The sequence below is a fragment of the Epinephelus fuscoguttatus genome, linkage group LG15 (assembly GCF_011397635.1).
Source record: "Epinephelus fuscoguttatus linkage group LG15, E.fuscoguttatus.final_Chr_v1".
NCBI classification, from domain to species: domain Eukaryota; kingdom Metazoa; phylum Chordata; class Actinopteri; order Perciformes; family Serranidae; genus Epinephelus; species Epinephelus fuscoguttatus.
This window is the reverse complement of record NC_064766.1, coordinates 38,437,476-38,463,852: the sequence shown is the minus strand read 5'-3', so window position 1 is coordinate 38,463,852 and position 26,377 is coordinate 38,437,476. Positions and strand designations below refer to the sequence as shown.

General features: G+C 42.6%; 1 protein-coding gene across 4 annotated transcripts in view; it reads right to left on the bottom strand.

Moving 5' to 3' along the window:
* Nucleotides 1-26,377, bottom strand: part of greb1l (GREB1 like retinoic acid receptor coactivator) — a 51,525-nt gene that overhangs the window by 11,681 nt on the left and 13,467 nt on the right. The window contains exons 1-20 of one of the 4 annotated variants that reach the window (XM_049598469.1): nucleotides 19,387-19,609; nucleotides 14,699-14,810; nucleotides 12,001-12,104; nucleotides 11,763-11,922; nucleotides 9,801-9,974; nucleotides 9,485-9,661; nucleotides 9,134-9,310; nucleotides 8,934-9,056; nucleotides 7,516-7,638; nucleotides 5,415-5,552; nucleotides 5,169-5,294; nucleotides 4,546-4,683; nucleotides 4,192-4,377; nucleotides 3,683-3,982; nucleotides 3,425-3,553; nucleotides 3,015-3,149; nucleotides 2,456-2,656; nucleotides 2,100-2,280; nucleotides 1,365-1,554; nucleotides 181-317 (exon numbers count right to left, since the gene is read on the bottom strand). In XM_049598469.1, coding sequence (XP_049454426.1) covers nucleotides 181-317; nucleotides 1,365-1,554; nucleotides 2,100-2,280; nucleotides 2,456-2,656; nucleotides 3,015-3,149; nucleotides 3,425-3,553; nucleotides 3,683-3,982; nucleotides 4,192-4,377; nucleotides 4,546-4,683; nucleotides 5,169-5,294; nucleotides 5,415-5,552; nucleotides 7,516-7,638; nucleotides 8,934-9,056; nucleotides 9,134-9,310; nucleotides 9,485-9,661; nucleotides 9,801-9,974; nucleotides 11,763-11,919 — 2,792 coding nt within the window. In that variant the 5' untranslated portion in view covers nucleotides 11,920-11,922; nucleotides 12,001-12,104; nucleotides 14,699-14,810; nucleotides 19,387-19,609. Of the gene's footprint in view, nucleotides 1-180; nucleotides 318-1,364; nucleotides 1,555-2,099; nucleotides 2,281-2,455; nucleotides 2,657-3,014; nucleotides 3,150-3,424; nucleotides 3,554-3,682; nucleotides 3,983-4,191; nucleotides 4,378-4,545; nucleotides 4,684-5,168; nucleotides 5,295-5,414; nucleotides 5,553-7,515; nucleotides 7,639-8,933; nucleotides 9,057-9,133; nucleotides 9,311-9,484; nucleotides 9,662-9,800; nucleotides 9,975-11,762; nucleotides 11,923-12,000; nucleotides 12,105-14,698; nucleotides 14,811-19,386; nucleotides 19,610-26,377 lie in introns of those variants that run through there. The other 3 variants (XM_049598467.1, XM_049598470.1, XM_049598468.1) reach the window with 3 other exon arrangements.

Sequence of the window (26,377 nt, the reverse complement as noted above, 5' to 3'; positions counted from 1 at the left end):
TGTTACGATGTCTTTTATCAACACAGGCACCATTTTCCCGGATTTGTGCGTCTTAACCCACTCACTGCCAGTGCATGCCCTTTTTAAAACTGACAGAAAACACACCTCTATATGATCACATACTGGATCACAATACGTTAATACACGTTGATGATTGCTCAGTGATGACACCACACTGACCTTTCCAGCAGTGTGTGGACCATCTTCTCAAACGCATCATCACAGCGCAGAATGGGGCTGGCCACACCCCACTGCAGGGAGCTGCTGTAGTCCCTCAGGCCAAAGTAGAGCAACTCATTAGGAGACTGCTCCCCCTGCTGGATGACAAATACAGCACAGATCAACACAGCATACTCTTAAATGTCAACGCTGTTAGTTTTTCCCTCCATTTACACATTAACTACACTGCGTAAAATTCAGCGTTTAAAAGAGGAACTAATGTGTTGAATATAATTAGTCTTGTTTCACTGCATGGCGCTTGACCTGAAAGCTAAGTGAGTGCTTTCACCTCGTTATTATTTGCCCTCTGAAATTAAGAGTTCCACTTAAAATGTGTCAGTTGAATATGTCTATGGGTTACAGGCGTGACTTTAACAGGCCTTAATATCATGCAGTGATTCTCAAGAAATGTTTTTGTGGAGCATTTTTAAACCTGCCTGGCTGTCCTGTTAACTGGGAAGCACTGTTATAAATAATGTCATCTGGGCGATAGGTCATTATAATGATGAGAAGGACTAGTACAGCTTGACCTTAACATCCCTCCTCTGCTCTGCAACTCTGAGTCCTATTTTTATATTCAAATAATGAGGAGTACAAGCTTAAATATCATTAGGACTGACCTAAACCCCTGTTATGCAGGAAGTATAAACAGAATTACAACCCACACACACTGACCTGAAACCAGAACAAATCTATTTTTGAAGACTCTGTAGCACCACACAGTTTTGGTATGACGGATCTATCACCAGCAGAAATATGTCAAAACAGTCATATCTTAGGGTGCCCCAGCAATCTCAGTTGAGGGCGTATACCTTTCTCTCCCCATGTGTCCTGTCTAACTCTACACCTATCAAATTAAAGCAAAAGTTTCCCCCAGAAAATTATATTTCAGTTAATATCTCAAAAGTCAATACAGTTTAAGTTGCCCTTCTGGTTAGTGTAGGTGCACTTTACGTCCACCAGGTGGAGAAGCTAAACCACAAGTGTTACAAACTGGCCTCTGCATGCTGCCATCATGTTGAAATTTAACATTTAGAGTTAAATAGCTCAGATGTCTCACTGAACTATCCCTCTTTGCACCAATGTTGTGTTAGTTGATCTTTCACAATGACTTCCAAGACTTTTCTTGGGTCACCAATACTCACCAGACTTTCGTTGGAGGGCCAGTGGACTTCGTTCTGGATGCTGATGCGGGACTGGCGGGTCTGCAGCGTGTGCGGGAAACAGCTGACCTGCAGCACCAGGAGGTTCATGGCATCGAGGACTTCCTGACAGTTCACCACCCGGTCAGCCAAACCCTGCAGCTCGCCGTGGCACACAGAGCCTGACAGAGCACTGGAGAGGGAGTAGGGCAAAGTGTCTGAATATGGATGGATATTCTAGATTCGTAACATTTAACACAGACAAAAATAACCACCCGATTAAGGACATGGTTCATGAGGGATTTTGCATTTGCTGCGCTAACTGCCCAGTGTGTTGTAGGTCATTCCCAAGAAAAACCCAGTGGAACACAGGAAGTGATCTTTTTTTAGGTTTCTGGCAATGACAACAGCAGATTGCTTTGAATAGGATCTTAGCGACTGGCTGCCAGGAATATAAACTGTCAAACTGCATTGACACAAAATTTCACGTAAGAACAAATATGTCTAAAAATAATTTTAAAATCAGGGGTCTCAAAGTATCTGGTCTACATTTCATCACAGTCCAAGGTTACAGATACTCGGTGCTGTTTGTTTTCATTCGCTTGCAGCTGTTCTCCTCTCGGCATTGTACTCAGTGTGTCAGAAGGACAAGGCTACATTTGCAGCCATAACAACTCATCTTTTCACACGGCTTTGGATTGTCAACAGAGCAACACGGTGTCAGTGGGGTCGTCTTACCTTGTGAGGTCGACGTGCGAGTTGTCGTGGATGAGGACAAACAGGGTGTAGGGGTTCTGCTTGACTTTCCTCATGAAGGCTTCCATTTTGGTGTGAACGTCACCGTCCAGACGCACCACGTACTTGTCTGATTTCTGGTAGGCTGAGCAGGCGTCTTCGATTCCCAGGTCGACAAGTACTCCTGAGCAAAACATAAAAGAAATGAATATTTGATATGATCTTGTTATCATAACTTGGTGGAACAACACTGCTAGAACATTTATTAATTATGTAATTCTGAAAGTTTAAGATCTAAGCAGGAGGAGAAACCATCTTGAATCTTTATTACGCTGATATTTACACCACTGGACACAAACCTGATTGTCGGATGCGCTGTGCCGTCTGGTGCACCAGGATGTGAGATGGAGGCACCAAAACAAGAAAGTCCACTTTACAAAAACGCCCCAAATCGAGATTCTGGGTTCCTGAGTCGGCGATGGAGCAGACTTGAGAGAGGAGGCTCCGAGCGACGCTCAGCTGGGTCGGATAGATCTGGAAAACCTTACTTAACAGCTCTGCTGCAGGAAAACAAAGAGGGAGAAAGCATAAATGTCAATTTAATGTGCAACAAAATAAGAATTACCTTGAGTGAAACATTTAATAATGTAGAGTATACTGCTACCGGTGACAAACACAGATAAAAATTTACTGTAAGTTATTGACAAAAGAATGATCATTTACTGCAGAACAAAGGAAAAGTCTTAAATTTGAATAGAAGATAAATCAATAAATTAATCGGATTTACAAATACTGTTTATAACTACAGTCCAGGTAGAATATATATTGATTTTGTTGGATGGTAAAAGAAAAGAAAAGAAATTCTCGCCCTGCAGGAGAGCCAAGCAGCTCAGTGAGTACGATGGAGCGCTCTCTAACCTCTGTCGGAGGGTGGTGACATGCTGGCAGCTTCCTGGGAGTGGATGTGGTCAGTGACATCGCCCTGAAAGGGCTGGATGACCTGCCCCTTCCGTCGGCGCTGGTATCGCACCAGCTGCTTGTCCAGATTGTCCCCTAAAATGAACCAGTCACCATCGTCACACAAAGACACAGAGGCGGGCACACAAGCTGCTGTGACACAAATACTCTCTCTACAGTCACTCATATTGAACTGATGCGTAACACCATTTCTATTTAAGTCCTTGACATCGGCTTTAAAGGGACAGTTCACCCCTACAAAACACGTTTAAGTCCATATAATAGGTGTAACATTCAGTTAATCTTCTTTCTCCCAAAGATTCTTACAACAACAGAACAATAAACACATGTTGTACGGACGCAGCTCTCACCTAATGATGTTGTTTTGAAGTGAGACGCCAAGACACTGACTTTCCCTGTGATGAGTTCGTAGCTGATCTCCTTCAGAAACTCATTTGTTGTCAGCATGCCTTCAGCTAAGGCCCGTGCTTGGTACTTTCCTGTGTCACATAACACGTAAAGATTCCATTATTACACCGTTAACATCCATATTGTGCACAGACTAGTCAAAGTCATAACATAGCAACAAGCTTAAATGAGTTCCAATCAAACCAGGTGGCGACACTCACCCAAAACGAGCACGCAGAACTCGTTGCCACTCATTTTGGAGGCACATATAATGACTACATATGTGGGCAGGCACTTCTGATGGTGAGGACCCTCACTGAGAGACCGAAGCGACTCAGAGATGCCCTCTCCCAGAGAGTTATGGGTAACCACGACTTGGACGCTGCCCCCTGAGACGCTGGCTTCCAGCCGAGCCAACCAGGGCAGCTGAGACGGGGAGATGGCAGGACCCCGGGGACAACACAGCATGGCCTTTAAAACAATCTGCTCCAGCTCCTCCCTCAGAGGAATCTGCTCCGAGCCTGTGAGAAAAATCAAATATGAAAAGACAAAAATACTGATATACAGCAGAAACGTGCATGTAACAAAATATCAACCCAAGACAAATATTTGTATGAGACACCAGCACCTTGAGGTCATTCACCCCACAACCCCGTGTGTTTGATGACAGCAAACATACCAGTGACACTGAAGCTTCTCTGTGTGTTTGAGCTGAGTGTTTGCTGCTTACCTAAACGTGCAAGATATTGTAAAGTGAGCAGGGTCATTGTCTCCACGCAGAGACGCTGGCTGCTGTCGAGGCCCAACATCTCCAGGGTTTTCTCTGTCAGCTGGCTGCTCTTATAGCAGCTGACCAGGAGGGGGCTCACCACTATGTCCCCAACGTTCCCATAGAAATAAGGTAAAGTGCCATGCCCTGAAAGGACAGTTATCATGAGACAAAACTGAAACATGTAGGGGACAATATATGGGACAACAATTTAACATTTGATCTGCTGTGAAACAGTAAATTATTGGTAAAACTATTTAATATATTTAATTTGCAGGATTAAAAAACAGCAGGTGACTAAAATGAAGCTTATACCGATGAGGATGACAGGGCGAAATCCTGAGGAGTTGAGCAGGTTGTTGGGGACGATGACCGTCTCTCCAGCAGTGACAGGTTGAGGCTGAATGACTCCTGCTACCGGTGGCTGAGGAGGCGACACTCCTAATACAGAACCTGGATGGAAATAAAAAGATTCATGTCCGTACTCTTACCTAGAAAACACTGCAGTAATATCAGTGGCTGTTGTACTGTGAAAAAACTTAACAATTTAATTTGAAATGATGGTTGCACAGATACCCACAATAACATGACATGGCAGAAATGTTCCTCAATCATGCAATTTTATTATTAACTATTTCTGCAACAATCTCTCCAGCACTATCTCCATGGAGATAGTGGGTGAATCATCCTAACAACCAGAGGTACGTCAGAGACGTGGCACACTCATCCGCAACCCAGAGGATGGGGGGTGCTATAAACAACACATGCTCTTCAGGGCACAGAAAACACACAACTGCACACACATGCTTACACAGGCACGTAAGCACGCACAGTGAAATGAGCCAAAAAGAAGCCACGTGGGTCGATTTACAACCCATTTCACGCTGACTCATCACAACACGGCATAAAAAGCCATCCTGATTGGTTCATGAACTGACCTGGAGAGCAGACTATCGGCCGGATGGCTGGCACGGGGACGGCTGTGGGTGGGACGGGTACCAACGAGCTGGGATGCCAGCTCCGGTGCCGCTTCTTTGGAGGACCCGAGTTCATAGCATTGGGTACTGAACATCCAGAGAGATGCAGGGAACGTGACAAGAGAAAAAAAAAATAGATAATGAATGTAACACAATGTGCTTCTGAAAATATGTGACTTAATTTTCTCTTCAGAGAGAAATCCTTACCAGGGCTGTCTCCTAAGTCAGCAGTGCGATACCCCTGACCTTGAGGCCCCAAAGAGACCTGGGAGGGGTTCAGTAAAGGAGGACGGCCATCAACAACCAGGCCATTTGTCGGCCCGTTTACCCTCAGAGCTGTCGGTACTAGAGACACACATACATGCACATGAATACACACATTAACACACCAGAGACAGTTAAGACTTTATACTTACTAACAACATACATACTAACAAAACTAAGAGTTTAGTAGGCATAGCAGTGCTTTAAAGGGACAGTTCACCCCAAAATCACAAATACATATTTTTCCTCTTACTTGTAGCGCTACTTATCAGTCTAGATTCTTTTGGTGTGAGCTGCATGATGTTGGAGATTTCGGCTGTAGAGATTTCTGCCTTCTCTCCAATATAATGGGACTAGATGGCACTCAGCTTGCGGTGCTAAAAGCGCTAAAGAAATACATTTGAAAAATGTCTCTTTCCAGAAATCATGACCCAGTTACTCAAGATAATCCACAGACCTTGTTGTAAGCAGTTTCATGTGGGGACTATTTTCTTTCTACTGAACTACACCCACGAACCGTATCCCTGCGCAGAAGGACGCGTGCATCTACTGCTAGCTCACTTAGCACCACAGAGCTAGCTAATGTTACAGCTCAGCCGGGGAGGATGCCCTTAATGTTTACTATCACTCTGTCTTGAGCATGAGCCTCTCGTCCATGAGTAGATGCACACTTCCTTTTTCGTGGTGATACAGTTGGCGGGTGTAGCTCGGGGTAAAAAAATAGTTTCTTCATGAAACTGCTCACAACAAGGTCTGTGTAATATCTTGCGTAACTACGGCATGACTTCTGGAAAGAGACACTGCTGTTAAGTTATTCAAGTGTAGTTTTTGGCACAATACCATCTAGTTCCATTATATTAGAGAGAAGGCGGACAACTCTACGGGCGATATCTCCAACACTCTGCAACTCACAGCAGAACAGTTTAGATCAATAAATAGCACAAACAGGTCAGAGGGGAATATGTATTTTTGATTTTGGGGTGAACCATCCCTTTAAACTCAATGCTAATGTCAGCAAGCTAACATACACACAATGTTTACCATGGCCACAGACTTAGTGTAGTGTAAGCATGCTAATATTAGCTCATTAATTCAAAACACAAGCCTCAACAAAGTACAGTTGAGACTGACAAGAATTTAATTATATTTTTTAAAGTAACTATAAATAATAAACCATTTGGGCAAGTTGGAATTTAGACCTGACGATGGCGCTAAAAGTCATCAGATCATCAACATAATTAGATTCATCCGCTGGGTGGGCACTGTGCTTGTCTATAAAATCTTCCTGGCAATCCATCTGACAGTTGTTGAGCTATAAATATATAAATAGTTTGGCATCTGTAACTGTCTGCTGAGCAATACATAAAAATGAGTCAGCACGAACAGTGGCCTATTGATTTCCGATACATGAACGTCAATCGCCAATGACCGGATCGGACATTTTACAATCTCATATTCACTGTGTTTGCAATACACTAAAGCATTGATTGGTGTGTGTAGCGTTTGCCTGTCAATATCACAACCTTGTAAAGGAGCTAATGGATAGCACAGCCTTAAAAAGTCATTACGGCATTCCTTCCTTTAGTATTGATTGGTGTGTAAATACAAGAACACACGCGTGCATCTGTTTGTGTGTGCATGTCACGTGTGTGTGTTTGTGTGTGTGTGTGTGTGTGTGTGTGTGTGTCTAAGCAAGCTGTAGCAGAGGTTAATCTTGGCTCCACGGTCAGCCAAGGCTCCATCTGCCTTAATGCTGAACCACGTAGTGTAGCTAAGCAACCCTTTTCAGCATAAATACAAGGCCATTGAAGTGTCACTCACATAAAGGCCAAGGCGTACCAGCAACAAAATCCCTGCAAATACCAAAGCCTGGATGCAACCGAGAATGTTATGTGATGTTTTTGTGTGTGTCTCTGGTGTCATCTACCTTAGGAACTTAATAATACAGTCCAAGTAAAGCACAATGCCGAGGGGAGATACACTGACAAGGTGATTAGCTGATAAAGCAACAAGCAATTAGAGGTGCACTGAAAAACAGCCTCACCTATTGGTAGAGTCTTGTTTCCAGGTGTGGATGACAGAGGTTTGAGGAAACTGCAGTCTCTGCCGATGTCCTGACTCCCGAAAAAGACAGAGGATACCTGCGTCGTTCTTGTGGGTGGAGAATCTGAAGGTGAAAGATGATAAATTATCATTAAAATACAATTAACACTCAGCAGCTCCCTGCAGCCTGGACACCCACTGCTCCGCAGTCTGGGCTGCAATCAAACACTAACTCTTCTGTATCCATATCTGCATGAATAAAAACTAACCATAACTCTCCTTTTCATTAATGATCTCAGGATAACCAGTCATTTGGAGTGCAGGTGGAGAGGTGCATGCTACGGTGTCTGACCTCTTGGCTCGCAAAACGTTGGCGACCTCTTTGGGAGCAGGACGTACCTGAAGGTCTCACTAGTCCGGATATTTCAGGCGAGGGTTACGCCGACAACGAGCCCCGCGGCTCAGCTGTCTAACACATTACTGTGTGAGATCTCTGCTGACAGGCAGCTTCCAGGTTCAGAACAAATCAATACCGTAAGCCCGGGAGCTTTATTTTCAATCAAAGAGGGAACAAGCACTCTTGTTGTGAGAGGTCAGAAAAGAAACATCTCCTCAAAGAGAGGAAGAATCCATCTTGCTGCCATATCGCATTTAGTGATTGGTCGAAGAAATGATTAATGAAACTGTGTTTTTAAAGAATTATGCGCCTGAATTGTATAACATTTCCTTTTTGGCTTACAAGTATTACAATACGACATAGAAAACTGATTTATTTTGTATATTTTTATTTATTTTAAAACATATCTCTTCTTATATTTTTATATTTTCTGATTTTTTTTTCTTAATTTTATATTTAAAAGTAAATACTGTTATAAATTGTAGCATACTGCAATTTTTTCCCCTGGATACTTCTTATTTATTTCTATTTTCTTATATTTCCCTATGTTTGTATTGTGTAAGAGCAACAACAAAGTCTCCCAAATTCCCTCCAGGATCAATAAAGTATTCTCAATCTTAATCTGACTATCAGACACTGCAACCACCCCTTTTAACAATAATAAAAATACAGTGAAAAGGTTCATTACCGCTACAAAATGGGATGTAACACAGACACCAAACCTCCTTTTTGTCACAAACTCATTCATAAAACAGCTGATTGCAGTGTAGTCGTTCAAGCATCAGCTCACCTAATATAAATAGTACATTTCAGAGTTAGCCATCACCTGTCTCTATGGCAACAGCATAAACCTACAGACACAGTGACTCTTTTTGGTGAAATATATACATTTTGGATTGACATTTTAGGAAAAATGGAGGCAATAAATTTGACATAACTTTAGATAAATGTACAGAAGTTCATGTTATCCTGAAGTGGCTCTCTAAATCTTGCAGTATTATCTGAGCTGCGCGCTGCCTCACCTGAGAGGGAGAAGGGAGAGGAGCTGTGTCCACTAGCGCCTCCGTTTTCTTTGCTGCTGAGAGAGGAGGACGAGCTGGGTTTGGATGTGGATGCGCTGCTGGAGAACTGACGGGTTTTACAGTCTGAGAAGAAACAGACAGGAATGATAAACAAACAGCACATCATCGGAGAACAAATCAGTGCACGCTGGGGTTTTTACCTTTCCAGCAGATGAGGGGTCCTTTGCACAGAGCACCCTGAGAATTCTTCACCAGGTAGTATTTTAAGTGCTTCTGCTTCTTGGGCTGGGTGGATAACTTCAGGTTGATGTGGTTGGAAAACTCAGTGAAGTATCTGAAACCCTTTTCCCCACAGCCCACACAGTTTCCTGAAAAACCTGGAAGTAATGGAACAAAAATGGAGTTATTGTTTCATTTTACTAAACATTTATGAGCCAGTATTTACAGTCCAGTCTGGAGTGTGACCAGCACAGATTTAGATCTACCAGGAGCATAAAATGATGCTGCTCTGTCTCCGTCACTCTGACCTCAGACCAGGAGAACAGACTGACCTAAAAGTGCATTTTTCCCATTCTCGTCAGGTAAAAAGCGTCGGTCCACGGCACACACAAGGATGTGCTCGGGGACGCTGGGGGACTTGGCGCCGACCAGCTCAAAGCCTGCTGGGACTTCAATGGGCTCGGTTGCTATGGAGACCAGGCGCAGGTCCTTGCCGGCCTGACAGAACCCTGAGGAGGAAGAGTGTTTTACGTCAGAGGATGAAGCAGATGTGACATTTAAAGAAACAAAGACGAACTTCAGACAAACGTGTATATGTTTATATTTAGTTTATATTTAACAGTCCACATCAAAGCCTTTTGGTGTTACCGTCCAGTGTGCAGCAGCCGTCGGGCACAGGGGCCTGCAGGTAGGGAAGTGGAGGGCTGCTGCTGTCTGAGTCATCGTCGTCCTCCAGCTCCTCCAGATCGTTGGAAGAGTGGCCGTTTATAAGCTCGTGGCCTGGCGGCTCCCCACCGTGGAAGTCGGCTTTCGCCTTCATGTCTGAAGAACATTTTGAATCCTATTACTTTCAATTTATTGAGCTGGATTAGAATTATGAGTAACACTGTATTTTACATGTCCACAAATTCCTTAAAAAAAAAAAAAAAAAAAAAAAAAAAAAAAACGTACTCAGGGTTAGGGTTTGTTAAATGTGGCGTTTGTCCAAATGTACAATTCAGCATTAATCAAAAATGAAGTTCTAATAAGACATGAATTCATTTTACGTGGTTTTAAATTGAGGTATTCTTTACAAGAAATTCATTTTTTTCCACTTTCCATTTTTCCAGTAGCATTTATCAAGTAGAGGTGAACACTGATAAGGTCTGAGCTCCTAAACAAACTACTAAACCACTTTGTTTCACTTCTAGGGTGTCATAATCCAGGATAAATACAAGATAAGTGCACTTTTCCATGATGAAAACAATTGTCCAACATCAATTGTCCTGGTTGCGGTTCACCTCGTCCTTTGGTTTCTATTTTCTTTGCTCCTTTTACTTCATAGCTTTTTGAGGGTGTTTCTGGGAATACCTATCATGTAGGTGGGATATGTAAAGGATTTTTAGCAGGAAATGCTTAACTATATGCATGAAATAAAAAACTTCAATAACAAAAGATGAACAGAGCCTGCAGGAGTAGACGAGTCCAGCTTCTACCTAGACAGCTTTACTGTCTTACTATATAATGACCAAAACTCTGTGTGTGTGTGTGTGTGTGTGTTCCACGTTTTTCTCCTCACTGACTTGGTCAATCCATGTGAAATTTGGCACAGTGGTAGAGGGTCATGGGAGGATGCCAATGAAGCAATATTACATCAGTTGGCCAAAGGGGGGCGCTATAGCAACCGATTGAAATTGCAAACTTTGAATGGGCATATCTCATGCCCCGTATGTCGTAGAGACATGAAACTTTGCACAGAGATGCCTCTCCTCATGAGGAACACATTTGCCTCAAGAACCCATAACTTCCGCTTATATAGATTTTCCGCCATTTTGAATTTTTTGAAAAACACTTCAAATGGATCTCTTCCTAGGAAGTTTGAGCGATCTGCATGAAACTGGGTGAACATAATCTAGGGACCAATATCTAAAGTTCCCTCTTGGCAAAAGTTGGAAAACTTCCTAAAACTGAGCTTCTATAAGGCAATGAATATTGCGGAGGGCGTGGCTCATCACATAAAGGTGTAGAACATCTCAAGGGTTTCACCCATCACCACGCAACTTTGTAGGCATATGACCACACATAATCTGAGGGGACCCCTCCATTATTGAGCCCATCAAACAAAATGGGGGCGCTAGAGAGCTAATTTCTTATCTAGGCCTAACCGCCATATGGATTTTTACTACACTTGGTAGATATGTAGAACAGGACGCCTCAAGGTGACTGGAGAAATTTAACTCTAATTGGCAACTGGGTGGCGCTATAACAACAGAAAAATGCTTCAAAATGGCTAAAATGTGACCGATCGCTGTGGCTCCCCCTGTGGACCAATGTTGGTGTTGTTTTCTAATGTTTGGTATGACTAAGTCATGGTATGGTATGCTGTACATAATCACAGAAACTGTCAGTGTGTCATTCTGTCAGTCAGTCATTCTGTCTGTCCCACGTTTTTCTACTCACTGACGTGGTCAGTCTATGTGAAACTGCACATAGGCATTGAGGATTGGCAAAGGTAGAAGGTGACAAAGCTACCAATGGGTATGGACTAGTACGTGTCGTTTTACAAATTGTCCCAAAATAAATCATCAGTAATATACACATGACCATCAGGCAGACCTGTGCGTCACCTACCATCCATATTACCAGGATACGGCTCTGGCTCAAGGTAGAGCTGTGTGAAAATTGGCTGTGGATCTCCACTGCTGGAGCGCAGCGAAGCCTCAATAGAGTTGTGGAGAGCCTCTTCAAATCGAGCAGACTTCAGCTGCCCGGCGTAAGAATTCCCCATTATCTGTGAGAGCAAAGAGGAACATGAGCAATAATGCACAGTCATGGCACTGTAATCTCTGCTTATTGATTTGTTCCTTACATAAGAATAGCGAGGGCTGCAGATGGCCGACCAGCAGCAGGTGTCTCACACAAATGCATTCATGTTCTCAAATGAACGCAGCTGTATCCTTCTGAGGGTTTCGGCTATGTACATCAATTGGCTGGTTATTTGAAATTTGAAATCAAGCAGAGCTTTAGCTAGCTCTGGGTAATTGTGGCGGGAATTTTTCAGTCTGAGACCAAACTATTAATCATTAAATCGAGGAAATAATCATAAATATAATCAATGATGAGCACCTGCAAGCTCCTATGAGTAACAGCATGCACATGCATTTAACATTATATTCATATTACTGATGATTCTTTATCAGAAATCTCACTGTGTAAACATTCTGCGATATCAATCGATACCAGCCAAAACTACAACACTGTCGCAACATTGATATCGAGGTATTTGGTATTTGATTTTCACAGACACACAAACACACACACAGTCTCTCTGTCAGGCCAAACATAATGGCCAAGGCCACTTTTTGGCTCTGTCTCCTTCTGTCTGTTGTGTCACTCTGCCTGCTCTGCCCCCGTGCCCCCTCCACCCCAGTGTCCACTCTGGGACATCTGCCGGGGTCGGCTGTGTGGGCCTGAGGTTGGCTGGCTCTCTGGTGGCAGCTGGCAGCTGGACAGAGGGCTGAGCACGTCGTCTCAAAGAACAGAAAAAAGAGACAAAGAGTGGGGAGAAAGAAAGAGAAGAAGATAGCACCCCGAATGTGATGAAAGAGCAGCGCTGACCAATCCTTTGCTTCATCATGGTGTCCATCCAACACACAATGGAGCTTCCTACTCAAACTCCCATGTTTCAGTTTGTCAAAACATTTCACTCAATTGGTTTTTAATACCGTGCCAGTAATCAAGAGTGTTCAAGGGAAATAAAGGGAGTGCTGGCCGCTTTCCTGACATGAGTTTGGCCTGAAATACCGTCCATGTTTGTCCTTGGACTTCACTTGGCCGGTGCAGACCAGTGTTGTGGTTCATCAACACTACAGCAGCTGAGTGGAGACCCAGCTTGAAGACTTCAGCTGTTTTGGAAAAGCTCAAACTCCTCATTCAGGTCTAAATAAAGATCCTGTGCAGCTGCTGAAGCACTGATTTGACAAGGTTATATTTAGTTTTGACGATAGCCAGTTGTATAAGTGACATCAAGTTGAGCTCAGAGTTTTGTAATGATTTAACTAACCTGGCCTCAGAGGGTTTCTCTCCAACACAAAAAAATCAAAGGTGCACAAAGGCTGAATTAGAAACTGAACGGAAATAAAACTTTTACCACATCACCATCATTTACTGCTAGCTCACCTAGCACCACGCTGGAGGACGCCATTAATGTTTACATCTCGCAGTGCCACAAACATGAGCCACTCGTCCATAAGTAGGTGCACGCTTCCTTCTCCGCAGACACTTTGAGCACCAGCAGCTGAGTGCCATCTAGCTCCATTAAATTTGGGAGAAAGCAGGTATCTCTACAACCGATATCTTCAACACTCGATGACTCACATCAAAACAACCTAGACTGATAAACAGCACCAATTTTTTTGTAATTAGGGCTGCAACTATTGATTATCTTGTGATTATTTTCTTAATTAATCAGTCATTTTTTCTCCTGTCAGAAAGCAGTGAATAATGTCCACCAAAGCTCCCTATGTGAGGTCCTGTCTTCTTCTTTCCTAGCAATCAGATCAATGATTTCTATGTCTGTACCACACACTGAACATGTCAGTCAGAGAATCAATATCTACCTGATACAGAGTGCCTTTTGGCTAGACAGAAACCCTGAACCTTTTTATTTTGTCAATACTGGGCAGGGTGGGAACGAAGTTGGAGCTGCCTTCTCCTCCCAGGTCTCCTTTAGCCCACGCCTGGACAGGTTCCAGACCCCATGTTTACCTAACAACCTTCCTGGGGAGGAATCTGACCAACCCAGACAAAAGACAGGATTAACAGTGCCTGACTGTGCTGTCAAAGAGATAAGCAGCTTAACAGAATGAAGCTACAGTATTTCTTGCTTAACTGATGGAGGAAGGTGGCTGCACAGAGACAAAGACAGAGGGGGTGGGAAAAAGACAGAATGGAGAAATGAGTGCCTGAGGGCAGTTTCAAGCAGCCGCTGCCTGTTAGATTGTGAAGTCAAAGGAGACTCCAGAGGCCGGCTGGCTGACCCTCGAGCCTCAGCGGACAGATTTGTCATTAACCTTGTGCAGGCCGGAGGTGAACATAGAGAATGACCTTTTATCACCTGCGCAACTTAAAACAAAGCGTGACTGTGGCAGAGGTCGCTTTACGGATGTTTCTGAGGTGTGACTCAGATGGTTGCTAAGGTCAGTTGTAGTGGCGTGGGGGGGGTTCAGGTGAGTCAGTGGCTGCAGTCTGTTTGATGGATGGTCAAACATAATGAGTGGACTCTACTGAGAGTGAGACGCAGGTTAATGTGTGAAGACTAATGGCTGAAAAGGGGGGAGTTCATGTCACCCAGTAGTGACTTAAAACTGCCTCTCAGTCGGTCAGATGGTCAGTCAAGGCCACTCCTCGGCTCCTGGGTGGCATCAACAGATTGTGTGAATGTGACCCCGGGTCAAAGTAAGTATAATCTTCACTCAGTGGATTTTGGAGGACCAGAGACAGAGCAAATATGGGAGCACAGGCAATCTCCAACAGATGAGCAGTGAAATAAAAACAAGGTGACTTACGTTGTCAGATTGTTCCCAGGCGTGAAGGGACCTGTTTGCCTCTGCTACATGCTGGATCTCTACCACTCTGCAGGAACTGTCAGCAAAGACTTTTCACTCAGTGCTTCAAGACCTGGGGGAGAGCAAACAGATCTTTAATGTGAAAAACTGCCTGTAAACGATACAGCAACGAATTTTATATATACTGAGAGATATGCTGCGGCACAGTGGTTCTCAACCTCTTATGTCCAGGACCCCTAATTTGAAAAAAGAATAGTGACTCTTATGACTCACAGAATTAACACTATAAACTATGTCCCATCTGTCTGGGAAGCCCCTGGAATTCCCCCAGTGACCCCTGGGGATCCTGGACCCCTGGTTGAGAGCCACTGCTGTAGCATACTGGAGTTAGGTTTTCTCTAAGGAGCCAGTATTATACATCCGATGATTGTGTTCATCTCAAGTCAATAAAAATTCAGCAAACAGCTTCCAATTTTGAACAACAAATTTATGGCTAAAATAAAAAACAAAATCAAACAGTCCTCATAAAGAGTAATTCAGTGTCAGATTCAGTTTTAATGCATCGTTTCCACACAGATTTGTTTTGTGTCCGGATTTCCGTATAGTGTATGGAGTATGCCCCAAGTGTTCAACGCAAGGAAATGCATCTCTTTACAAATGGATAAAAATGCCACTGAAGAACTGGCAGACAAGTTCATTTTGAGTGTTTTTCACCGTCCAGTCTTGTGGAATATGTGCATGAAGCAGCATGGACACAAAGACACGACCAATATTGCATGGTGACAAATATGTGAGGAGGTTAGCCTGTCAGATGTGCAGACAGTTTTGTGAAATGTTATGTTAAAAGTCGTAACGGTATGATTAGGATCGTTGCCATGGTAATGAACATTCAAATCAGTATTTGAATGCTTCGGGTTTCTTTTTTTAACTTATACATTACCCAAAAGTTCTCAAGTGGCCCGTGACATAAATGGTAATCCAACATTATTCAACACTAACATAGGTTACAGTCAGTTTATTCACTCATTTGTCTATAGGCCTATATATGAGCCAATAAATTTGTTTTTATGGGGCGTGGCAGCAATTCATTTGATGTCATCACTGCACATTTTGTAGCCGTTTTCACTTCAATAAAAAGGAAAATTCCTGAAGTCCTCATCTGTCATTAGACGCAAAGTTTATGATAGCTTGTGTTGCTTCCCCTCGGCTGAGCTTCGGCGAAGCTTCGGACATTTGTAGGGATTTCTCACTGAAGATTTGAAGCCCAAAAATGGTGTTTGAAACAGCCCTAGTTATGATCCACTATGCATGCACTCTATGCTACCAATGTTAGCTAGCTAAACATGCCATCAAACTTTTCACTTGTAAAAAATGTATAACTAGAGCTGTATTATATCCCTTTTCCACCAAAATCTGTGTTTGCATGCTTTAAACAAACTGCTAAACCGGCTATAGACTCGCTTCCCATTGCCAGTAGGCTGGAGCCATCTACATGGCTCATGGCACATTCGACGTCATGGACAGGTTAGTATACAGTAAACCGTTTTTACAGTAGTAAGGCTACTTCTTTTTTTTAAATCTTTTATTTATTCAGTCGCTCTTTTAAACTCAATGCAGAATCATTTGGTACGATGTTTGAGTGCTGCTCGGATGGCGATGGAGAGTATTTTGTGGTTGCACGTGGTAAAGCGGCTAAAATTAGCACGTCCACCCGGGTGCTGTATTTCCATCACTGCAGATGGAAGCTGGAGCCGATAAATACCCATGACTACTGCAAAGTCATGTGACCCGGGAGTGAATGCCGACTGTAACCTTTCCCATTACATACAAAAGCCAGATGTTAGCAGGTGAGTTTTTCTGTGCAATGGGAAAGCGGCTTTACATTAATCAGTCTAATGTGCGTAAAAGGTCTTTCCGAAATGTGCCGCAAAGTTAAATCTTTTCAACGTACTTCAGGCAAATTCTGCAGTGGAGAAAAAATACACAAAAGGAATCAAACACATCAGAGATCACGGAGATTCTCATAGAAATGAATGGACTTCTGACTGACTCATAAAGACTTATTTTTTCCCCAGACATTAATATAAACATGAGCTTGACCGTCAAATTCTACTTGTTCCCACTGCATTTTCACATTACAGAAATTCTCAAGACATCAGCCTCATTGAGACACTCTCAAAATATGATGTAAAGCCACAAATTTGCAGCAGCATATCTCATGTATGTATGCTTAAGTGTTATTTCTCCAGATAAAAATCAGCATTGAGATAATGTACAAAAGCATGGAAAGCCAAGAACTGTTTACTGAAACACATCTGCTCCAGAAAGTCTGGCACTCCAGGTCTTCACGGTCCAAAGACTGAGAGCATTCACAGAATGAATGGGTGCACTTACAGCCACTCAAACATTTACAGCGACTCAAACCATATGTACTCACTACTGTGTGGCTAGAAACGCGTTATGTGACACTGCAGCCCTGGGGCTATTTTGATAAAACACAATTGGGTGTTTTAGTTTGTAGCCGCGCTCACTACACACACACACACACACACACACACACACACACTCAGTCTCCTCTGAATGGATCTGGCAGTTACTTTGACCCTTTGACAAAGTATTGTTTAGTCACTCAGGACCTGATATAACATAAGCAAAGCTCCCCTCAAAAGTCACAATCTGCCGCATCATCACTTGTGACTGTGTCATGCGACTCTATAAGAGGGAGGTTGATCTGAGGTCCAAGTCCTCCAGAAGGCAAATGTACATAAGCTGGTTCAACTTGCATTTACTGACCACGTAGTAACCTGTTTTGTCAATGATTAGCCAGCTTGATACAGCTAATCAAGGCAAAGAGGTAAAAACGTCAATATGACAGAAACCTGCACTCCTCTACCTCCTGGGCGACTGAATCACTCACTGAAATTTCTGTTTAAAATAGACGAAAATCATGTCTGAATTTAACGTAGCATTGATCGTGTTAGATGTACTATCCTGACACAAGTTCATGCTTTACCCTCTGCCTGATGTTCTCACAAAAATCTCTGCTAAATACCCAAGGAGCAGAGTCTTGAAATATTTTGATGCTTATCTCGTCGCGAAGGGTTAGAAGACACAGAAGGAGACGCAGATGGCTCCCGAGATGAAGATGAAGGAGCTGTAAATCTAGACATCAACACGAGCCCGGCCCGAGGTGCTTAATCAGGTCCTGTTTTTCCAGTAATGACATTTGAGAGAATGTATAGGCCGACACGCTGGCTTGGTTTGGAGAAAGGCTGGAGCCAAGGCCTTGCTTGAACACACACACACACACACACACACACACACACACACACACACACACACACATAGGCCTAACTAAACAGGCACTTTGAAATGCAAGTGCAACTGCATGTGCATACACACCCAGCATATGTAAATCATCATGTACGGCTATGGTTATGTGTAATGTACTTTGTACAAAAATGCATGAAGAAAGGAGAAGCTGAGATTGTGATAATGCTGCAGTAAAGAAAAATCAAATTTTTTATTTAATCTACTGAATTTTTAAAACACATTTTAGTACAAATGCAACCATGAAATTGCATAAACAGTCATCTGTGCTTACATCATAGGCATTGTTTTTGAGGGGACGCAGTGGACAAGTCATCCTCAGTGTTTTATTCTGACATAATTAATGACATTTACACTATTAATTGATGCAGCAAAGGCAAATATTAGCACATAAAAATTCACCAGAATGCAGAAACCAAGTGTTTTACACTCCAACTTTCTGGCAGATGATCCCTAAACCGTCTGTGTCACATGTATCCCCTCCAAATGTTGAAACAAAAGCTACGCCCTTGTTTTTACACTGAAAACAGTTTTCAAAAATGATGTAAGTTTTCTCAGTACATTTTCTAAAAAGCACAACTGGTGTATTTGAAATAAATGAAACGTGAATGTGGATGTTGCAAGTAAGAGGAGAATCAACAATCACATGTTGTAAATCAATCCTCATGACAGATATTTATCCTAAACATTTTTTCAAATATTTAACTTTTCTTTCTGCCTCCTTTCGTTTCTCCCTCAGCTGCATAATTACATTACAGTGTTTACAATAGAGAGCGAGAGGCAGGATTAAAGTTATTTCCCCTCTTGACCTGGTTTCATCAGATTCTGACTCAGCAGATCCTGCAAGTCAAAGCCAAGACTTTTCCAAATGAATGTGAGGAAATCCCTCTCCTGTTTTTCTACATTCCATGTAAATATTTGAGAAACAGAAGTAGGGAGATGTTGAAACTGTCCATACAGTTAAACTTGAGGCATTAAAAATCTGCAAGTCAGAATGAGCTAATCCAGGATTTGGTGGCTGCACTGAAAGTCATGAAAATCCCTGGAGATAAAATGTTAATGAAAATTTGATAAATATCTAAAGTGTTTTCACCTCATTGTTATACATTAATGTTTAAGGCTGAAATGCGGGAGAGAGCTCAGCACACTGTTAACATCAGAAAAGCTGTGGTGAGGAGACACTGCCCATCAGACATGAGAGAAAGGGGGATGGGGTGAGAAATGAAGAGGGGAGGAAAAAAAAAGACAAACATCTCTTCATGTTCTCTAAATTAGGTGCTAAAAGCCCATCTCATTAATGTTACGTCAGAGCCACACGCAACAAACAGCAAGCAGTAACAAAAAGAAAGCTCCTGTACCTTCCATGACTGCTCAACCAGCGGATAAACTCTTTAAATCCAAAATCAAATGCAGTAAATCCCAAATGTAAAGGCAGCTTTTCTCTCATATGAAGTCCATTTTAGATCATAAATCCTCGGGGAAAGAATTTGTTGATATCCAGGCAGCATATGGAGTTTCACTCTTCTCTGGTATGTCTCAAGTCACCTTTGTCATGATACTCTATGGAGAGAAATGGGAATCCCACTCCTTCCCTCAGAGCAGCAGAAACCCTCCCTCTTTCTCCCTCCCTCACATGCAAACAAACACACACACACACACATACACACAGACCCCTCCCCCTAAGTCCCCTATGCCCTCCTCTGTCCTGTGCCATTTGCCAAGGAGGGAGGGAATCCACCGGGGGCTCATTCATCATGGCCCTGCTGACCCCCTGTGGTGACAGATGCTCTTGGAGGCCTGCGGAGCTGTGGGGGGAAACAAAGAAGAAGATCCAGCATTTCCCCGCTGCCACACAGCCGCGGCGCCCTGCCACGCGTGACCCCCAGCACGTCAAGGCGCTGACACCGTGTCAGGTGGAAGTTTTCGTTTTCGGGGGGGGGGGGGGGAGAAAGGGGGTGGGGGGTGAATCTTTAAATCAAACTTTCGCTCTCACGCTCGGTTCAGCCTCTTGCTGACTTTTTTATTGGGGGCCAATTCAGCAGACAGGAGAATCCGTCCCCAGCAAAATGGGAACAAGAATGTCAGGTCAGCTTGAGCATTTTGTGCCCAAGATTGACCCCACACTGGGGTTTTACTCCCGCTATAAATACCAGGGGCTCATCTGGTCAAAATAAATAAACGGAAATGCACCGCAAATCAACAGGCTCTGGCAGATGTTAGGGATTCTGTATCATCACAGTCTGGTGATCAGGGCTAGTACCTTATCATGATGTTACTAAATGGAGGGGGGGCTCCAACGAGGACGTAGGTTTCATTTTAACATTGTGCAGGATATATGCTTTGCCTTTTATGTATCAATTTATGGTGGCAATGTCTTAATTTTGTAAAGTCCTCTGCTGCTTAATTTTTTTACTGGGTGCAACAAATGCATGTTCTACATATTGAGGGAGGCGTGTCCCCCTGAAATCTACACCTATGGCCACCAGAGTGATCCAAATGTATGCAGCTGAAATTATCTTCAACATCTGAGCAAAATATTAAACTTACTTCACAATATGAGACCAATTAAATCACTCTTCCTGAGTCCTCACAAAAAATATTGTATTTTGACACTATATTTAGGATTCACAATCCAGTTTTAATGAAAACATTTTAAATCTTCAACCTTTTCTACTCAAGGTTGCTGAAATTTTGTATCGAACGTAACTTAATAATTTACCGTGGCCTCCTGACACATGGAAAGTCACAGCAATGCGTCCTAACTCAAGTTAACTGTATTAATACGGTGCAGAATCATAGCAAAAGTTATCTCAAGACACTTTAAGTCTAGATCACACTTGATTTATTAACAGAGACCCAACAATTCAAACGAATTCCCACCAAGAGCAAGCACCTAGTGCGACACTGGACAGGCAAAAAACCAAGACTCTCTGTGAGCGGCCATCTGCCTCTGCTGAGACCCTAAGACTCCTGTCCGTCTGTTTTCCTGCCGACTAATTAATGCCAAGTAAAGTCAGCAAGAATTTGTCAGGTAAACAGTAGGTCTGAGTAAACTCTCATCTACTTGATGGCGGGGATGATGCACTCGCCATTTCCCATGAGCAGGCATTTTTAGGTCTCTCTTTCATACTAATATTACCCCTCGGATGAATCGATTTAATTCATGAAATTGCTTTTATGAAGTTGAGAGAACGAACAATGTGAATGCAACACTGTCTCCAAACTGGGTTTTTAGATGAACTTTAACAGAATAGGCAGAGTTAAACACAGACAAACAATAGTAATGAATGATTACAATAAACCCTGGTTATATTTTTGTTGTCAAAAATTCTCCCTCTCTTGCCCAAGTGTCTCGCTTCACTGAGCCATGTGACTGGTGTTCCAGTTCATTACCACAGACACACAGTCAACAGTTGTTTTAATCAAGCCACGTGCAGCTCTTCTCACCTCCTCTCCAATGGTTATATTGGGGTGCAGTCAGTGCGATGGCTGCTGTAAACCACCTCGCGGGCCAATCAGGGCGTCCATTAGTCCTTACGGAGCTTTCATGCACTCATTTCTCTCCATCAGCCACATTTGTCTAAACATTGGGCTTGAGTTTGACTGTGAAATGTGTCCGGCTATTGCTGGTTTAGACCACACATGGGGACATATCAGTGGGTCTCAGGAGTGCCTCGGATTGACACGGTCAAGATATTGTAAATTAACTGTAGTTATCAGGTGTGACAAAAGTGAAACCTCTACAATGATCCATTTGAAAGCAGCGTAGCCACAAGTTCAACTGGGGGAAAAGAGCTGTCAGTGTGATTTATGTCTAAGCCCCTGACTTTGACGTGGCCTGTCTTAAATGGCCCATTTAGAACGGAGATAATGAGTAAACCCAGCATTTTCTTTGGCCTCAAAGGACACCGTGCAAAAAGACAAAAGAGTGTGGATTGAAAGCTTGCCCGCCCCTCAGCCCATCCTTCATCGCTGCATTGAGCTCCCGCTAAAGTCCCTGACAAAGGGGAAGTATCCCTACCACCACCTGAGGAAAGATGAGTCACATGATCAGCTGCGGGGGGTTCTGGGAGATCTGGGATTCTTGAATACGGAGGGGGTAGGATTCTCGGAGGAACGCCACGACTTTGTGTTCGCTGACTCAGCAACTCTAGACAGTTGTTTGGAGTGAAAAACCCACCGACAGGTCTAACCTAGCTCTTCTATTGATTAGAACATAGCAGGCTGAGGCTCTGATAGCGCTCTGTGGACAACAACCGACAAATCAAGAGATGAGAGATGAGTATCAGGTGGGGAGGAAGTACAGCAACCAAGGTGCTAAGTAGCACGTCTGACTCTTATAATAAGAAAACAATCCTGCAGCTCAACTGTCAAAAAACAAATCGAGAAAACAAAACTGCCAGCATGTGAAAATTCCCGCAGCAGAATCCCCTCTCCTACCCGTTTCACGTGCGCTACCTGACGCCGAAGGTGCTAAGACTCGCACTGCTGTTTACTATCCGGGTGGCAGTCCGCGGCTCTAATTTCCTTATAAAAGCCCCACAAGCTTCTTCGAAACCACCTCACCCCCGCTCCACAGGACTGCCTGCTGGGCCCTGAAGTGCAAATCAGTGCTAGTGAGGATAGCAGATGAGCTAAGGTCATTCATGGCTTTCCAGTGGGCCACACAAACAAAGGCAAACATTCCAGCTGAATGCCATTGCTGAAGTCGACAGCAACAGAGAGAAAGAGAGGGAGAAGGAGACAGAGCAGGGCTCAGTGGAGATAATAGCCCCAGGGTGTATGTGTGCATGCACGTGCATGTGTGCATGTGTGTGTGTGTGTTCTAGGGGATTATCTGTGGAACTATAAAGTGGGGTGAACCAGGGTTTAAGGCCTGGTGTGACCAGAGGGAACGGGGGCAGGGTACAGGGACTGAGGAGGGGTGGACAAAAGGAGCATTTGGGCAGATGAAGAAGTCATCATCATTAAGCCACTGGAAGTTTACTGTCCAGTTATAAAACTCATTTCAAAATTAGGGGCTAGGGGGTGCGTGTGAAAGGGCAGCAGTGCTGGGGTTGGCCTGCGAGGGGCTGGAGGGCGGTGTAGTGACTCGCTGAGGGACTGTAGTGCTAATTCATTAGGGGGACAAGCAGCCTTTGTGTTAACAGGAGTTGATTGGAGTGGTGACCTTGCCACACACTCTGGCCCGGCGGATGAGTTTAAGGGCAAGGCTTTTAACCTTAAACTAAATCTGAGCCACGGGCAAAGGCCAGAATCATTTAATGGCACGGGTCCACCAAACAGATAACTGACGCAGCACAAATGTAAACAAACCTTGTTAAACGTAACCAACTCAGGGATAACACGGCAAACGCTTTAGTTTACAGTAAAACTACGGTAAATACTGTAACTGATATTCCACCACTACAACGTGTCAAACAAGTCAAACAAGTAGGGCTACATGACATGCAAAAAAAAAAGATATTAGGATTATTGTGACAGATACTGTGATTACGATATGAGTCATGATTTTACTGGGAATGGTAATTTTTGCACTTCATTTTCTCTGAAAAAAAAAACAAAAAAACATAGAAAAATTAAAATGTGGCTTTTGCCTGGGTCTGCCTGCTGAACAAATGTTCCCTTATGTGTGCTATATGGTTTCTAGGCCGGGGCATCTTTGTAGCACCACAATACATCACCTTTAATAGAATGTTGTGACACATTTTAACTTGCACATTGCAATTGGCCATATTGTGATTTACATAATATTTCTATTTATTGTGCAGAGCTACCAATACATGCCAATCATCTAATGGTACATAAATTTTAATGAATACAGATGAGACATATATATACTTTCAACTGACCTTTAAGTGTAGCCGAAGTGTTTGAATCATGAAGACAAAAAACCCCTAAAACTTCTTTTTATACTCAAAAACAGGGCTGCAACTAATTATTTTCCTTTTTGGATAATAATTTTCATAAATTCGTGAAAATTGTAGATGCAGCAATCACCAGAGGCTCCACCATATGATATTACCACGGTACTGAAGGCATGATAAAATATTACAGATAGATAGATAGATAGATAGATAGATAGATAGATAGATATTATTTTAGTAGGTTAACAAAAGTTTATTTCTCATCTGCAATATTAATACATTTTATTTAATATGGAAGCGTATTGTACGGAAGCATATTGCATTCACTTGACAAATAAAAAAAAAAAATCTGTTTTACTGAGTAATTTTTTCTGTTTTTCGTGGTAATTTTTTTTCCTGTTTATCGTGGTAATTTTTTTCTGTTTTTCATGGTAATTTTTTTCTGTTTTTCATGGTAAGTTTTTTCTGTTTTTCGGGGTAATTTTTTCTGTTTTTCTGAGTATTTTTTTCTGAGTTAAGAGAGCAATAGAACAACAGATGCTTTCATTCCTTTCTTGAGAGCTCGATATAATAGAAGCAAACATGACCCACTTGTTTAGTTTGATCCAGTTTTACTTTGTTTTGGGTTTGAGACACTGGGAGACACTCTTGTCTTTAAGTCATATGGATGGTGTTATCATTAGTTAGTCGACTTTACGCAGGCACCTGAAGACTTAGCGGTTGTTCAGACGAAAAGCCCATTCAGATCTGCTGGACATTGCAGTGTTTCTCCAGAATCAGTTGAACACATAACCCAAAACAAAGTAAAACTTGATTAAACTAAACAAGTGGGTCATGTTTGCTTCTATTATATCAAGCTCTCAAGACAGGAATGAAAGTGTCTGTTATTCTATTGCTCTCTTAACTCAGAAAAAAAATACCCAGAAAACAGAAAAAATTACCCTGAAAAACGAAACAAAAAATACCACGAAAAAAAGAAACAAAATTACTTGAAAAAAACAGAAAAAATTACTCAATAAAACGGATTTTATTTTTATTTGTCAAGTGAATGCAATACGCTTCCGTAGTCGACTGATGCACTAATAAAATAATTGTTTCAGCTCAACTCAGTCAAATGCCCAAAAGTTTTGGACACAGCTGACCAACACAATGAGACTGGAGTTAAAACATAAATCTTTTTATTATTTATTACAACCTCTCGACAGCTGTTATTATTTATTTAGCAACTGATCACGTTTCTAATTTTCTCTCGATTTTATCGTTTGCTAAAAAATAAAAACGTAATCTACACTGATTTTTAGGCATCTCGCCCATAAATATCGAAACCCATATTTTTACCTTTTACACATGTTAAAGAATGTAACAAACAAATTCCAACAAGTCTTCACAAAAAATGAGCTCTTTGATAATGTGACCAGTGAACAGAAAGGTCAGGTCTCACAGCCGTTATCTCCGATAGAATAAGTGAATGAAAGTGAAGGACGAGTGACGGTTTACAACGCCGCTCATGACTGTGTAATAAAATGGAAGGCCTGTCAGTGAACCCAATCTGCATTTTACAACGCTGCCGGGTTGAACGTCAGTTCACCTAAGTCGGAACAACAGAGAGAGACACAGGACCCTAATGCATTTATGGACTTATTCAGCAAAGCCATATTGAATAAGACAACAATGAGTTCTATTTCATACTGTAAAGCTGTCAGCAGCAGCGGTCAAACGGCGGTCAATGGTAAAGGGCACGAGGACGGAAGGAGAAAAGAACTTAAAAACAAGAGCAGATACTGGATTTTAACTGATCATAATGCATTCTCTAAAGATGTACATTTTTATTCTAAGACTACAAAAATCACCCCCTAACCTCATATATCTTAAAAAAGATCAAATTAAACTTATCATATATGAACTCACATGAAGCATTTTATTCTACTCTGAGATAGAAATCGATCCTCTACCATCACCTCAGCTTCTTCTAACATCTGGTCCTCACCTAATGGCTCATCCCAGAGTAGATCTTTGATGATGGCTGACCAGGCCTTGTCCTGGCCATAAACTGTTGTTTAGACAGCCCTGTTTGTTATGGGGTGTAAAAGGAGAGCCATGGATCACGTTGAGAGGACCAACACTATCAAAACATTGGCTCTTATCAGATGACAGAACGAGCAAAGGGGTCAGGTTCTGTTTCCAGGGGCTGCACTGCAGCCTGCCTCCACATCACCTCAGTCACACTGAGGCTGCTGAGGGCAAGATGATCATGGGGGATTTAAGAGATGATGGTGTCTAGTAAGTAACCTTTCAAAAACCGTGTGAGGGTTTCATATTGTTTGACTATTTTCAAGATGTGTGCCAATACGACACCTCAGTTGTGGTACGAATACCAAAGCTTTATGTGTGACTAATAACTCAAGATACACTGATTAACTTTAACTGCATTTTACTCTCTTCACTTTATTTTATGGTTCATAGTTGATGGTATTTTATGATT